Source organism: Parus major, chromosome 8, assembly GCF_001522545.3.
Source record: "Parus major isolate Abel chromosome 8, Parus_major1.1, whole genome shotgun sequence".
NCBI lineage: Eukaryota > Metazoa > Chordata > Aves > Passeriformes > Paridae > Parus > Parus major.
This window is the reverse complement of record NC_031777.1, coordinates 3,084,904-3,100,941: the sequence shown is the minus strand read 5'-3', so window position 1 is coordinate 3,100,941 and position 16,038 is coordinate 3,084,904. Positions and strand designations below refer to the sequence as shown.

The following is a 16,038-nucleotide window of genomic DNA, read 5'->3' as shown; positions in this document are numbered from 1 at the left end:
ATTCTGTGGTTCCAGGGGTTGAGGGCTTTGTCACCTGAGCTGGCTGCCCAGCCCCGCTGCGGAATGGGGAGCTCAGGCCTCTCTCACGGGGAATACACCATCCCAATAAGAGGTGCACAAGGTGGCACTGGGCACCTGGAGCTTTGGACCTGCCCAGGACTCAACCACATCTCTGGGAGTCAATGGCTTGAGCTGATAAAAGAGATTGTTCTGTGATTTACTGCCAGCCTGAGGGCACGGTCAGCCATCGTGTTTCCTTCTGGCCATCAGGCTGCTAATGGAAAAACTGAGCTGTAGGTGAAACTTATTACCTGTGGAACAGCAGAAATAGTTCCTCCTGTGTTTCATGCAGCATTTCCCCCACTGTAACAGCTGTAAATCTGGAGCTGTGACACGGCAGAGCTGCCAAAGAGCTCGGCTGCTGCAGGCCCAGAGCAGTACCTGTGCTATCAGGTACAAGGGCCAGTTTTGTCACGTGCAATTCTCTGCCCTCTGAGCTTACCTCCAGCTCTGAAGGAGCCTTCACACAACTCCTGCTGAATTTTAAGACCTCCATAGTACACAGAGTCATAGAATTACTAAGGTTGGAAAAGCCCTCTAAAAGTATCAAGTCCAACCATTAGCCCAGCGCTGCCAAGGCCACCGCTAAACCATGTGTGCCACATCTAAACACCTTCCAAGGATGGGCACTCCACCACTGCCTGGGCAGCCTGAGCCAGTGTTGACAGTCCTTTGGGTGAAGAAATTTTTCCCCAATTTAAACCATCCCTGGTACAACTTGAGGCGATTTGCTTTTGTTTATTATGTAATGGCAAAGGGTTGAATGGCATCTGCCCTGTTGATCTGGCACCAATAGCACTGCTAGCCTCAGAAGGGACTAAGTGGGGAGGATTTAGTGGGAATGGTTTAAATTTCACCTGTGGAAAAAAAAATAAAGATAAAGATGAAGGACTTCGTGAATCAAACACAATTCTCCAAGATAAGTGGTAATTAAGGAAGAGTGTGTTCTGACTTGCACACAAAGAGCTCATAAAAGGAAGTCTGGCTCCTTGAAGCTTTCAGTGGGGGGAGGTTAAGTGAGGTAGAAAGACTTCTCTGGGACAGATCTCTTGGGGTCTTGGCTGCTCAAAAATTAACCAAATTCCTTTCCACTCTGCAGTGACATAAACAAGATGAAGTCTCCAACCAAGGAAAACATAGATGGACATTTTAGGGGCAAGACTTTACTGCTGGTTCAGCAGGCATCCACCCAGAGCATGACTTGCTCAGATAAGGATGAGAAAGTCAGTGTCTTGCCCAACGGACGTAGCATCTCTCTCATGGACCTGCAGGACCCTCACACGGCTCACAGTGACACTGCTTCCATGATGCACGACGTGCCTTTGCGCCTGGCGGGCAGCCAGCTCTCCGTCACCCAGGTGGCCAACATCAAACAGCTGTGGGACACCCAGAGCACCCCCCAGAGCGCTCCCCAGGTCCGGAGGCCGCTGCACCCGGCGTGGAACCAACAGGGCAGCCTCCGGCCTCTCTCCTTCCAAAACCCGGTTTACCAGCTCAACAATCCGAGCCCTCCCACGGCCAAGGCTTCCGTGGACTCCAGCCCGGAGAACATGAGCTCTGCCAGCTCCCGGAGCCGCAGCAACAGCGAGGACTTCAAGCCCAGCGGGCGCAGCAACAGCAGCCTGGAGGACTCTGCCAAGCGCAGCTCGCAGAGCGAGGACTCGGCGCGGCGCCCCGCGGGCCCGGACAAGCACGTGCCGGTGGTGCTGCCCCGGCAGAACAGCAGCAGCCAGGCGCAGATCCGCAAGATGGACCAAGCCGTGCTGGGCACCAGGGCCAAGACTCTGAACACCCTGACTCACAGCCCTTCCCTGCGCAGCACGGGCAGCGTTTCCGGGGCCTCGGGCGCCGTGGGCATCGAGCCCGTCCAGAACGGGAACCGCTCCCGGCACCAGTCCTCCTCCTCGAGGGAAAGCCCCGTCCCCAAGGTGCGGGCGATTCAGCGGCAGCAAACGCAGCAGGTAAGGAAATCCTGCCTCCAGGCCTCCCCTTTGGTGTTCAGCTCCTTGGCCTCCAAAGCTTTCTTGACCTTGGAGTTGAGCTGAATCAAGAGAAGCAGCACTTACGCCGGTGGCCAGCAGCAGGTGTAAGGAATAGTCGTGCTTGTCACCCTCACAAACTTGGCAAGCCAGCTCATCTGTGCCACTGGGATGCTTTTGTACTAAAATAAAAGAAAAAACAAGCTGTTTTCCACTTACTAAGGTAGCAGCAAACCTGCTGAAAGAAGCAGGACTGGAAAATTTCCCTGAAATAAAAAAAAAAAAAACAGGAGCAGCTTTGTTCCAAATGGTAGTTCAGATCACCACGTGAGGCTGAGTTTGCCCTGTGGTGCTAATTTAAAAGCAGAGCTACCTCAGAACAGGGAAATGAACAAAGATAAAACATCACAGAATAACTGCTGCCAAAATAACAAATAAGCACAGTTGTCTAAAGTGGGGAGAAATCCATATTTCACCATGATGAAGCAATCTCTTGCTGGTCCTCAAATAAGTGCTGCTTTTTCATTAATCATCCAGAACTATGAATAATGCAAATTTTTTCTAGCAAAGGAGTGCTTATATCTACCAACTCCTAATGCAGGTCATCAGTTGTTCATAAGCAACTATAAATCAAGGCTTTCCTGTCAAAAAGCCAGCATTCCTTTGTCTCTTTTTTTTTTAAAAAAAAATAATTCTGCTGTGATTTGCTGTGTGTGAAAATATTTTCCTAAATTAGTTTAATTTTAAAGAGGAAGTGAGTATTTCAATGCTACAGTGAAGGTAGAAAACGTGATCTGCAGGTCACAGCTTTTGCAAGGGGAAGGCTTTGGGCTGTGAGGTGAAGCTGGCAGAAAAACCTCTGCTCTGCCCAAGGTGGGGCTTTCTCAGCAAACTCCTGAATGTTACAGGAAAACCTGGGTGATGTCTGGGAACCCAGGAAGAAATCAGGTCTTCAAAACTACTTTGATACCTCAAGTTCATTCAAGTACCAGACCAGAAACACTGAATCACAAACCAAATCTTAGTAAGCCAAGTTAGTAATACCCAAAGAAGTAATTATTATTTGAAGTGTGTGTGTGTGTTTGTGTCTTCCTGCAGTGTGTGTTTTACAATGGGCATAGGGGCATGGCTAGGTGAAGGGTGTTTATGGAATACAACCAGGCCTTGTGTGCTTCTGGTAGCACATTTTAGGCCAGTAACAAGGATAAATGTGAGGAGGATGTGCATCCACTTGTTTTCCCACTGTATTTTCTATACTAATCGTTTCCACTGGATTCTTTAGAGTACTTGCTCCTGCTTTATTGAGAGAAATCAATGTGTTCTCTACTTCCCCACACCCATGAACAACGTCTTGAACGGTGCCAAATCGAGTGGCCAACATTTTTTTCAAGGCAAATTCCATTGCATCCTTTTAATTGCAAATCTTGTTGTGGAATTCTGTTCTTGTTTAAAAAAGAGAAAGAGAAAAGAGAAGTTGGGCATGTTCTTTCTGGGCATGTTTTGTGGGCGTTATAATTATTAGACTCTGTTCTCTACAAGTCCCATTTGTTTCTGAATATAGAGCTGGGCCCTTTGTTTGCTGGGAGAGGTCACTTTCTGCCTTCCATTTCCATTTAGGAGGTAGGTGGGAACAGAAATGTCAGTGTGTTCCTCTGGAAGAGAGGCAAAGAGGGGAATGATCCTTGCAGACTAATTCTTTTTGTGCCCTTTATTAGAGAATAACTCGTAACCCATTAGCATGTGTGACTTGCCATCCACTTGGTCTTTGACAGCTTTCAGAATTTGCCTGCTGGAAATACTTTGTCCTACACTTGGAAGGTTGTTTGGCCAGCTTTGCTGCTGCTCAGCAGTCTGGTGAAGGGCTGGGGATGTACTTTGTAGTCACCTTTCTGCTGGCTGAGTCCCCTGTAGCTCCAGTGGGTGGTGACAGGGTTCATCCATCCTGTTCCTGATTTCTCCAGCAATTCACAGCCACTCATGGTCCGTGGTCTCCCTCATTCTGGCTGCCTGACAGCAAATGCTGTCAAGAAAATCTGAATTAAGGAGCTTTGTCAAGCTGCCACGCTACACCTAAGGGGCTATTACCTTTCTTGCTGGGACTTCCTTCTAGGGGAAAGGCCTTTGCCTAAATCCAAGGAATTTTGCCTATTTCCTAAGTCTTTTCTTTGCTTTTACATTTCTGCTGAGGCTTCTTCCTGAGCAGGAGAAACACAGCAGGAGGGTGACATGATCCCTGACTCCTAAAGAAGCTGTTCCTCCCCCTTGGAGAGCTTTTGGCTGAGACTGGGACTTCAGAAGCTCCAGCCAGGGAGCACAGTGCACTTGGGTGCACCACTGGGCCAGGCAGGGAGCTGAAGAGCTGTCTGGGCACAAAAAGAAGCTGCAGCTGGGGAGAAGTTGATCTTTTGCATTTCTCAAAAACATAAGACAATGTTGCTCTTTCAGGAGTAATTATGCTAATTCCTGCGCTTATAAACTTGTCTTTGTCCGTGAAAATTGCTTGGAATTTATAGCAAGCCATGTTTTCCCCACCCAGGCAGAGAGTTTCTTGTCTCTTTTTTTGGCTCCCTTTTTGGATTCCTTTGAAGAGGAGAGAGAGAGCTTCCAAAGAGGCTGGACATTTCTCCCAGTCAGCACAGCTGGCCCTGGCAGAGTGGCTGTGCTGCAATGGACCATCCAAACCTGGCAGGCACTGCCTGGATCATGTCACACCTCCCTGCCACATTCAAGTCCTGCCACGCTGTCCCAGATCCAGGCTGTGCAGTCCCATGCTCCACTGTGGTCTGTCCCAGCCTGGCTGAGGAAGCTGCTCCCAAGTTCAGCTCCTCAGCAGTCCAGGGAAAACAACCTGTCTCACCTGAGCACGCTGTGAGCAGAGCTTTGTCACGGTGTTTTCTGTGTGCAAGATGTGGCAGGGTGAGAAAGCCTTGCTGACAGCGTGGCAAAGGGGAGAGGTGGATGTGAATGGGATTGGGAAACAAGAACTTTTTCAGAGAGAAGCTCGCTTGGAGAGGAAGAAAAATTTCTAAAGTGCATTGGTTTTAGAGGGATTCAGGCAGGTTCTGTAGGTCCAAAGACAAGGGAGGATGAAGTATCCCTGCAGGAGACGTTTTGGGGATCCTTTGAGGCTGACAGATCCGTGGGTATCTTTCTCCTCCAGCTGAGCTGGGTTTCAGAGCTGGCTTGTGTGCAGTTTCTCTGGAGGATGCTAACAGGTTTCTCTGCCCCAGGTGCAGTCACCAGTGGACTCTGCCACGCTGTCCCCGGTGGAGAGGACGGCTGCGTGGGTGTTCAACAACGGACAGTACGAGGACACGAAAAAGGACACCACTCCAAACCTGGACGAAGTCAAGCATGCTGAAAAGGTAGATTTGATTCTGTGTGCAGCCAGCTTGGGGGGTGCCACTGTGTGCTGGGCTCCCCACAGCGAGTTCAGAGGGACTTTTGGGCCCTGCTGTCAGCGTCACACATTCTCACACAGGTTATATTGGTTATAGTGATCACTAACAACATAAATAAAGTAAATCAGGGTTGTTAACCCAACTGAGCATAGCTTAGGGCATGCACAGGGACTGTGCAGGGCTGCAGCTCAGCTTTCATCAGTAGCAGCAGTCAATTTTGTCTTGGGCTTCTCCTGAGGCAAATGCCTGTCACCCAGGTACTCACAGAAATCCACATGATCTGTTTTTGAAAGTGTGTGTTTTTTCAGGAGCAGATCCCATTTTTCCAAATACAGTTACAGCCATTTGTTGCTGTGGGGATGGAGTTGTTGTGTAAGAGGTTTGGTATTTTGAGAAGGCAAGGAGTGAGGATGAGAGCATTTAGTGGACAAAGAAGCAAAAACATAGGATTGTTGGGAAAGGTAAATGAACCCAAAATAAAGGAATATATTGAGATTCATGGCACTATTGCAGAAATGATTGCCCACAGAGACAAGAGCAAAAGCTCAACCAAGCTACCTGACAGGTTCTGGTTTGCAGTGACTGGTTTGCTCTGACCTGCCCTGGTTGATTAGGTCCTGAAGAGTGACTTATTTGGGTCACACACGGCTCTGGGTTTGTAAGTTTGGGCTGCCCAGGCCATTTCTGCAGTTGAACACTGTTAGCAGCATCTGCCTGAGAACTGCTGGAGTCTGGAGCAAGGCAGGATGTGACCAGTCAGAGCTGAGGAGCCATGAGAGCCCTCTGACTGCTTGAGTTGTGCTGCAGAGTGACACCCCACAGCATGGGAGCACCTTGATGCCCAGTGGGAGCCCACGTGCTCCTCTATGGTCTCCCCCATGTTTGCTTTTCACTTCCTTTGCTTCAATCAGCTTATTTTTCATTAAAAAAAGAAAAAAGAAGAATAGCATCAGAGCATTATAATGATCTAATCTTTGTTTTTTCTCCTTTGCCCCTGATTCCCTCCTGCCACCCCCAGTACGAGCAGGAGATCGCCAAGCTGAAGGAGCGCCTGCGGGTGTCCAGCCGCCGGCTGGAGGAGTACGAGCGGCGGCTCCTGGTGCAGGAGCAGCAGATGCAGAAGCTGCTCACAGACTACAAATCTCGACTGGAAGACAGTGAGGACAGGCTGCGCAGGCAGCAGGAGGAGAAGGACAGCCAGATGAAAAGTATCATCAGCAGGTGAGGCTTTGGAAAGCTCGGGACTGGGTGGGACAGGCGGATCCCCTGTGCCGCTCCATCCTTAGAGCTGAAGAGATGGTGTGGAAACTTGCCTGAGACTGTCAGGAAAGTAAAAGAAAATATTTAGGAACTTTTTAACTTAACTTTTTAACTTAGGCCTCTGTTGTACTTACTGTAGGTCTTTTGTTGTTGTTGCCGTTGTCATTATTAGGAATCTGTACATGAAATTAGTTTTTCAGAGCAGTGGTATTTTTGGCAATGTCCTGAAAATAACAAGGTTGGGCAACCAGGGGTGTCAAATGGAGAGATCAACTTTCCTGAGAGCAGCAGAATTCTTCTCTTGGAGAGCCAGGAGAAGTCAAACCAGCAGGGCAGAGTACCTGAAACACCTGGGAATAACATTTAACTGTCCTAATTTGTCCCTCTCTGTCCCTCATCAGACTCATGGCTGTTGAAGAGGAGCTGAAAAAGGATCACGCTGAGATGCAAGCAGTCATTGATGCAAAGCAGAAAATTATTGATGCACAGGTAGGTAAAGATCTCCCAGAACCTGTGTGTAGAACCTGTTCTTGGCCCCTCTCTCCTGCCCCAGCACTGTTCTCTGTCTGCCAAGCCATATCGGCCCACAGTGTCACACATGTCACTTATTGCCTCTGGGAGATAACTGGGGGCTTTAATTAATACTGTCTGACCTGGGCTTTGAGGCAGCCTGGCAACAAATCCCAGGACTGATCAAAACCTTTGCTACTTTGTGACATCCCGAGGGAGTAAAGGAATAGCAGTGCATTGTGTAGATGTTGTTCCAAGAGTGGGCGTGGGCCCTCTGGGAGAGCTGTGCCTCTCCCCAGCATAGTTCAGCTGCCATGTGCATGCATCTCAGCTGTGCCAGCAACAGCATGGCTTTGGACAGTGGAGTCCAGGAAAGAGAATGCTGCAACAAAGCATCGTCCTGGGAATGTCACATGTGGCATTTCACCCCCCCAGCCATCCCTGGCAGTCCTGGGGAAATGCCCATTTCCCACAGACCTGCAGCTCCCACCTCGGTCATCCTGGGCAGCTGTGGGGAGGGGAACCCAGCGGGATGTGCATGTGGGTGTATCCTGTGGGGTCATTCCAGCTTTTCCTCTGTGTCTGTGCTGATCCCACAACAGAACCTGGGACTGGTTTGTATCTGCCTGCCATGTTATGTTTGTGGTATTTGCATTTGGAGGGTCTCTTTCCTGCTTCTGGTCTTTTCAGTAGTTCCAACTGGAAACTTTCTTTAATAGTTTTTTCAGGAATAATCTAAGTTATTCCCTACACAAAGAGTGGTGGTGGGAGTCTCAGCTGAACGTGGTTAAACATTGGGGTATATTTGAACTCATGTGGAGCTGTAGGGAAAATATAAAGCAGCAAAGAATAGTGTTTTTTTGAGATAGGCACAGTCAGAGCATCTCGTGATTACAGACTTGGAATGGCAGCTCATCCAAGCAGCAGCCTGAATTCTGCAATGGGTGGATGCATTTTTCATCTGCCTCAAGAAGGTGGAAGGGGCACTGAGTGAACATGCAAAGTGATTTTTGGAGGGGAGAGATTGTGAGTGAGTAGGAAACTTGCCTGTTACCTGTGTGTGCCAGGAGGCTCTCAGCCTTGGTGTTGTCATGGGCTAGCAAGGTGGAGCATGGGCCATTGTGATCCCAGTGTCACCAGCTGGCAGAGGGGACCACTGCTGACTTCTGAGACTTTCAAACCCTCAGGGCTGTGGAAGAGTGTAGTCCTTGATCACACTTCATCAAGTGATGCAGCATTTATCACCTGTGGTGGAAACTGGTGAGAAAACAGGAGCAGAACAGCAGCATTAATGAGTTCTCTTTTTCTTGGGCAAGCAAGGTCACTGGCAAACCTCAAGTGCTTCACTGTCAGGCAGTGCATGGGGGAAGTGCAGTTGTCACTGTCCTTCCTCGAGTACCTGAGCAGAGGAGGAAACTGGTGAGAGATTCAGAACAGACTCACCAGGGGTGCCCTGATGTCTGCTGGGTTCTGTAACAGTTCCTTGAAGTCATGCTTGGAAGGTTTTATTTAGTCTGATTTCTTCAGTGGCTAGAAAAGGAAAGGTGTTTTTTGGAGTGAGATTCATTGAGTGGGGCTGGAACCCGGCTGAAGAGTTAAAGGCTGCCAGGAGCAGCAGTGACCTGGGATCCTGTGCTTAGGGACACCAGCCTGGGATGGTTGGAGGGGTGCAGTGCAGCTCCCAGCACTGCCCCAAGCACACAGACACGAGCTGCTCTCCTGGCTCTGGAGCCTGAGCAGGGACAGGTCTGGCCAGACTCTCTCCTCGGAGCTGCAAAGAGAGCTGGCCCAGTTGCTATTGCAAGTGACATCTCCGCTGTGTTAAATTACAGGTCATAAATGGGGATGAGATAATTCCAACAGGCAAGTAAACCCAATCAGTTCTCTAGCTGAGCAGTACCCAGTCCTGGCCCAGCACACTGACCTCCTACCCATTCCAGCTCTCCTGCTCCCTGTGCCTTGAGTGTGTCACAGATGTGCCTGCTAGATCCAGTTTTCCTTTCAGTGAGAAGATGCCTCTACTCACCAAGATCGTGCTTTTAAGATTGATTTTCCAAGTGTGGATTTCCAGCTGTTTTGCAGACTGGCTCAGTGAGTGCTCAGCAGTGTCTGAAAACACCCAGCCTTTCACTCTCAACTCTTTGGAAAGATTTTTTAGAAATTTTTTCAGGAAAAGTTTCAGAAGGAAAATTTTCATTTTAATTTGTATGTTCCAGCTGAAATACAGTCGGAGGAGTAGGAGCTGTGCCTGGCTGAGGAGCACATTCCTGCTGAGGCTGTTGTGTTCTGCAGGGTTCATTTCAGCATGGGAGGAAAGGCCTGTAACTCCTAGGCTCCATATTCTTGCTCCCATCAGCTGCATTGGGATGAGGCCTCGTGCCTCCTCCACCTCTGCTGGCTTTACACAGAGCTCAGTGTCTTCAGGGCAGTACCAGAAGCAGGATTTAAATTCTGCTTTGTTTTTGCACCCCAGCACTCACCCCTGTGGGGGAGCCTGCTGAGAAAAGCTGATGAGTGCTGTAGCACACACTGATGTGCTGGGATCCGAATCCCAGGGGGCTGTGGTAGCACATGAGTCTCCTGAGCAGTGTGTCTGAACTGTTCCTCAGAGTTTATGCCTTCTGAGCATCATTTTCCCCTCCATTTTGTTTCTCAACGGGCTGGACTGGGAAGAGTTCCCACGTGCAACTTGTTTTGGTTGAGCAAATGAGACATTTTCCCTTCTCAAAGAACAAAATCAGCTGATGACATGGAGAGCACAGTTACCTTCCTGCTGTCTCTAGCACTGCTTTCTGCAGTTATTATTCTTTTTTTTGAGAAAGATGGAAAATGTCATCTCTGATTATGCCAACAGCTCCTTGGCTTGCCCCTCTGGTGCTGTACCCCACTGCAGATACCCCACTGTTAGCAGGCTGGGTCTGGTGATGGGTTATGTCAATTTAGCATCACAATCCCTGAGCTGTCTGCTCCGAGTGGAGGCTGGCACGTTCCATGCAAGGAAATCAACCGGGCACGTGGATTTGTGGAGCTGGAATGGGTCTAGGAGCAGCGTGTTCCGTGTTTGTTCTTTGTGTTCTGTCCATGGCATCTCCCCTCCACCCCCAGCGCGCTCTCCCCTCACCTCCAGTAACCCCCAGCGTTAGCTTTGGCTGCTGCTTCTCTGTGTTGCTGTTGCACCGTCACCGCAGGCTGCCATTATCTGCTTTTTTATTATTATTATTATTTATTTCTTTATTTATTTTGAGCATCCCATGAGTTTACTCTGAGCACACTCCATCCGAAACGCAGAGACAGCGGTCGGCAGACACCACTTGCACTTTTCTCTGCCAGATAAAACCCCCCACAACCACCACCACTTTTATTTTCTGCTGCCTGTTTCTGTTTTTCTAATCTACTTCTAAAACATAACATCGAAATTGGCTACTGTTGTTACTAACACCGACACCTTCCCGCTCCCCTGCCTGGCTGGGTGGAGCCTCCCTGCCCGGATCCGTTCCCCGCTGTAACTCGGATTTCGTCGCGCAAAAAGTCCCGGAGGGCCAGAGCGGCCGCGGAGGAGCCCGTGGCACCCCGAAAACAGAAAGAGGCAGACAGCCCATCTCTCCAGGGAATGCTGGCCCAGCTGCCTCTGCCCCGAGCCCGGGTGAGCAGCAGCTCTGACGCTGTGGGGTGTCTTTGCAGGAGAAGCGGATCGTGTTCCTGGACTCGGCCAACACGCGCCTGATGAGCGCCCTGACGCAGGTAAAGGAGCGCTACACCATGCACGTCCGGAATGGCAACCCTCCCAAGCTTTCCATCACGGAGAATGGTGAATTTAAGAACAGCAGTTTCTAATTCTGCAGGTGCTGCCAACCACCTCCGTGGAAGAGCAAGACGGAGCAGAGCCAAGACCCCTCACCGCCACTGATTGTTGCACATAGTTCTTCTGTACAAGGAAAATCGTATTGTTTGAAGATTGTATTGTTTGAAGATTGTTCTAAAATTGTTTTAGAATTGTATTTTAAAATTTTATTTTAAATTGTTTTAAGATAGTATTGTACATTCAATAAAATTTAAAAAGCAACTCTGAAGGGTGGGCTTTAATTCCCCACTCAGGGCCAGGAGAACCAGGCTCCCCAGAATAAGTCCTTGTGGATCACTGTGTAAATAGAGGGAGCTCTTGGGTTGTGTACAGAAAAATGCCAATGTAATATACCAAAAGGAAGTGAATACTGTAGATTTTTTAATTATTGCTATTTTTTTTATTATTATTATGTTGTTGTTGTTATTGTTGTTATTGTTGTTGTTGTTGTTTTTCTCTTGTTGAAAGCACTGCAGTCCTGGGAGGAGGAAGAGGGGAGCGTGTGTGTGTGTGTGTGTGTGAGAGCGGTGAGCAGCGGGTGACCCGAGACAGCAGCTGGCTGATAAAAGGACGTGAATGGAGTGGAATGAATTCCATAGGAAAACTCATCAGCTGGGTTTATTCCCCTCTTCCCCAGCTGCTCTTTAGCTGAATGCAAACTTGATAGCAAACATTTTAGCAAGAGAACTGGCTCTTGCTGTGTCCCGTACCTGCTTTTGATAGGACTCTGTCAGAAAACAGCCTTTCTGAAGAAGGTACAAAGTGGGAGCAGCGAGCTGGATTCCTGGAATTTGCACAGTCAGGCTTCCCGTCAGACAGAGGGAATCTGCAGGATTTTGTGGTAGGATTCTTTCTTTTTTACCCCACTTTTAATGCAGTTTTATATTTTCTGTTTGGAGGATTTACAGACCTGTAAATACTTTTTTAACGATTTCTAGCCAACCCCCACCGTGTGGCCCCTGCAGCGGCACCCTGAGTTCCCTCTCTGCTCTCCATCAGGAACAGACAGGTTAATCCTCTCGGGAAAGGGCTAACCAAAGGGTGCCCATGCCCAGCACAGGAAATTCCATATGCAAAAGTCCCTTTTTCTAGAGGATTTCTGTATTTTAATGCTTACTTATTTTCACTATTTCAGCCACTTGCTTAGCCAGTGTACTTCCAATGAAAGGTGCTTTCTGCGCCTTTGTTGAAAGATCTTCCATTTCTGCTGAAATTTTCCTTTCTCTGGATACTTTAAAGGGATTTTTTTTTTTTAAGTTCTGTACATGGCAGGTTTTTTCAGGAGTTTTGGCTAAGCTTTCATCTCCAGTTCCTTTCAGTTGTGTTTCATAGAAGCATGATTCCAGACTGTGTGTGAATGGGATATTGCTCCAAAGTGACCTTCTCCTGGGAGATAGTGACATTCACAACTTGTAACAGATGAGCAGTAAATGGCTTGGTGTTTTCAATTCTCATGATTTCAGCAAGTGCCACAATATTTAATCTGAGAGAGGGTTGTTGTTGTTGTTTTTTAAATCCCAGATTCTGGAGTCAAGTGTGAATTTTTACTTCCATCTTTTGCTGTGCATTTCTAGCCCTCGAACTCTCACAGTAAATGAAATTATCGCAGCATTGATTGAAACTGTTAATTACAGAAACATACCAGTAACAGCCAGTGTGATTAACCATTCACACATGCTGTGGAAACTGGAAAAGTTTACTTCAGTTTGAGACAAAACCTTGAGGGTGTTTTCACTGAGAGGTGCTTCATTGTGGGATTGTCTCACGAAAAACGCAGGAGTGTCTAAGCCAGTTCCCTGCACATGAATTATTGGCAATCCTGAGACCCAAACCCGGTGCCTGTTGCCAAGTTTGCCTGGTTTTTGGAAATGAATTAATCCCAGCTCTGTGGCTGATGCAGGAGGTGGCAGAGTTGGGGTTTGGGATTAGTGCTCAGCTCTTTGGGATCAAAGTCCCGGCTGCTCGGCCGGGACTCGGTGCTGCCGGCACTGGCACACCTGGGGTTGTGCTCTGCATTGGCTCAGCACTGGTTACTTTTCCATGCTTTCCAAACTGTCTTCCAGCTCTAGATCCTTGCTGACCTCTGATATTTTATTCCTCAAACTGTGCCTTTGAGTTCCTCCTTTCTCCCTTCAGGCATTGCAGCCGTATCAATGTCTCCAGTTTGTGTTGAGCTGTCAGGTGAGGGCCTCTTTTACACAAACCCTTTTTGTGGGCTGTTTCTCTGGGGTCTGCATGTCCCTGTAGCCAGGTACTGTAATTCCCCAGCTGTAGCATGGGGAAATGTGTTCCCATCCCTTTTGGGAGCTGCTCCCTTGTGGCACCGTGCAGGTGACGTGGGTGTGCTGTGCCCGAGGTGTGAGCGAGCGCCCGTGCGGCTGCACTGACAGAACAAGGGAGGAGTGTTGGTCAGGGGGAGTTATCCCAGCATTATTTCAGGAAACACCTTTCCCCAGAGCTCCCCAGAGCTGTGGTAATGTCAGAGGTCGCTGGCTGAGCTGTGTGGTTTGGTGCTGAGGGCCCACTTTGGTTTCTGCAATAGGGGCAGCATTTCAGGCTGGATTTTTAGAGGGGAAAGAATCCCTGCCCCAGTATTGGTGAGGTCTTTGGTAGTGCATCGTTCCAATTCTGTACCTTCTGTGTGTTTCTCAAGCTTGTAGGAAGAAACAGTGGCTCTCTCAGAGCCTGACTCCTCTCTGTGGTCTCACAGCTCGTTGCTAGGCTGGCTGTCTCTCTGCTCTTCCAGTTTCTCCCCTAAGGTGCCAGGAGTGCTCCTCCAGCTCCTGCAGCCCAGGAGTCGCTGCCTGCAGACCCAGGAGGGGTGAAGGTTGTAAAGTCAGTGCTGCAAGACTGGAATTGATCTGCTGCAGCACAAAACACTGCTCCTGAGTCCTGCAGGCAGCTGTCTCTCCTAGTTTGTTACCAAGCAGCCTTCCAGAAAAATTTTCAGCCGCCTGAAGCTGACAATATGTGAAAATGCCAGTTTCTATTTTGTCCAGAGTGATAAAATCCAAGTGGCACTAAAGCACGTGTCTGTTCAGGAGCAGGAGCCTTGCCTGGGCCTGATCACGTTTGGGTTTAGACTCGTGGCCAGGGGGTTCTGCAGCAGTGAGGGAGTAAATGTGCAATGTGTGATGGGAGGTGCTGGCTTTGGGTTCTCACTCTGAGCAAAGGCTGATGGCTGTGTCTAGTGCTGTGCAAGGAGCTGCTGCTCTCACTGGGGAACAGAGGAAGTAGTGCAGGAAAAATTGGATAGCCTGGAGGAGAAACAGTCATGTTCCTCAGACTGAATAGGAAAGTGACCCCATCCTGGTGTCTCAGCCTGTGCTGGCCACGTTGGTACCGTTCTAGGAGGCTTCTCCCCAAACCTCAAAGCCACCTGAGCTTCTTGAGTGCTCAGGAAAAGCTTGAGGCCAGCACAGCAGGGCAGGGAGACAGAGCAGCCTCTCGTGTGTGGCCTCTTGGCAGGTTGTGTGTGGTGTGTGAGGTGAGCAGGGTGACAAGGGACAGGCTCTGAGGGGACAGAGGGAGCACAGCCTAGGGGCAGCATCCTGTAAATCCCTGTTCTTTGCAACTCTAGGAATTCTGACCTTTTTTATTTTTAGGGGAAATAGACTTCACACATAGGAATTACCAACTGTTACTTCCCTGGTGTATCAGAAATGGGCAGCTTTTTACAAAAGCACAGATTACACAGCTACACATTTTGCCACTTTCCTCTCCAGTGGCATAACTCAGGCAGGGAATCTACAGGAGCATGGAAAGAGATGTGTGTGTTTTCTAGTTAGAGAATATGAGGTGTATTCATTAATATATTATTTATCCATCTAATAAATCATCAAAGAAATGGGGTTTATTTTGTGTTCATGTAATTGCTTTGGTTTGGCTGTGAGTTTTCCCCCCATGATATGTTCATTTCCTATTTTGATGCTTGCATAAACCCACCAGATTTTAACTTGGAAGTCCATGAATTTTACAGCCATGTCCATGGAATGTGTCAGCAATACTTGTGTGGATGTTTGTGTTCTGCAAAATGTCTGTGTTGTTCCTGGAGAACAATTCCTGTCTGAGTTGAACCATGATGTGCATTTCCATCAGTGGTGGGCATGGTCAGCCACAGCTGAGTCTGCAGAGGAAAAAGGGTTAAATTTTGGGTGATGTTTTTAGGTGTTTCCTTCTCCACAGTCAGTTAACTCCCAGGAGAGTGAGCATGTCCTTACAGATCATGCCTGCCAGGAATCCTACCTGCAAAAATAGATTTTCTGTCTCAAGGGCCTTAATAAGAGTGTTACTACACAGAACTGTTCTACAATGATAGCTCTAAATAATTTATTTTTTATTTCAACAAAGTACACCTTTAAAAAGGAATAAACTTGTTTTTCAAGCCGTATTTTTATGCTTGTAGCACTGGACTGTTTGGTCTCTGAGATCCATTTCTGCATTTCATTGCCTGGGTTTGTTCTAAAGAAGATTTATTTTTGTTCTGTGAATAATTTTTGAAGGTTCTTGTAATATGTACAGATATAGATACATTTGAGGACTTTTATTGATATTCCTACAAAGAATACAAATAAACTTTAACTTTAAACAGTTTGGACTCTGTGAACTTACACTGATTTAAGGTCCCCCCTGTTTTTTGTGCTCGGGTTGTGTTTGTGTAAATGCGGAGGGTGGAGGGGAAGGAATTCCCACTGGGACAAAATGTTTGGGACAGAGCACCCTGAGCGAACCAAGGGCTCCGGGCCGAGGGGAGCAGGATCAGTTCTGTGTCCAGAGGCTGGGGAATGTCTGGCGTTGTGGAGTGAGAGAGCGACAAGCTGTGGAGACTGGGAGAACTGCTGTCTGCTTCCTTCAGCCGTGGGGTTCGCACTGAGCGCTGAAATGGCCCTGCATTAATTCCCGAGGTTATTGCCCCCACGGGCATTATTGTCCCCACGCCAGGCCAGTGAACTCGATCAGCCCGGTTCTCCTGTCCACCCCATTCCTA

At 48.4% G+C, this 16,038-nt stretch overlaps 1 protein-coding gene across 12 annotated transcripts in view; it reads left to right on the top strand.

The window, feature by feature from the left end:
* RASAL2 (RAS protein activator like 2) overlaps positions 1 to 15,648 on the top strand; it is a 160,746-nt gene extending 145,098 nt beyond the window's left edge. For 5 of the 12 annotated variants that reach the window (XM_015636562.3, XM_015636568.3, XM_015636559.3 and 2 more), the window contains 6 exons: positions 1,160 to 2,021; positions 5,270 to 5,404; positions 6,459 to 6,661; positions 7,102 to 7,189; positions 9,043 to 9,073; positions 10,892 to 15,648. In XM_015636562.3, coding sequence (XP_015492048.1) covers positions 1,160 to 2,021; positions 5,270 to 5,404; positions 6,459 to 6,661; positions 7,102 to 7,189; positions 9,043 to 9,073; positions 10,892 to 11,022 — 1,450 coding nt within the window. In that variant the 3' untranslated portion in view covers positions 11,023 to 15,648. The remainder of the gene's footprint in view (positions 1 to 1,159; positions 2,022 to 5,269; positions 5,405 to 6,458; positions 6,662 to 7,101; positions 7,190 to 9,042; positions 9,074 to 10,891) is intronic. The other 7 variants (XM_015636564.3, XM_015636563.3, XM_015636558.3 and 4 more) reach the window with 4 other exon arrangements.
* Positions 15,649 to 16,038: the final 390 nt, after the last annotated feature.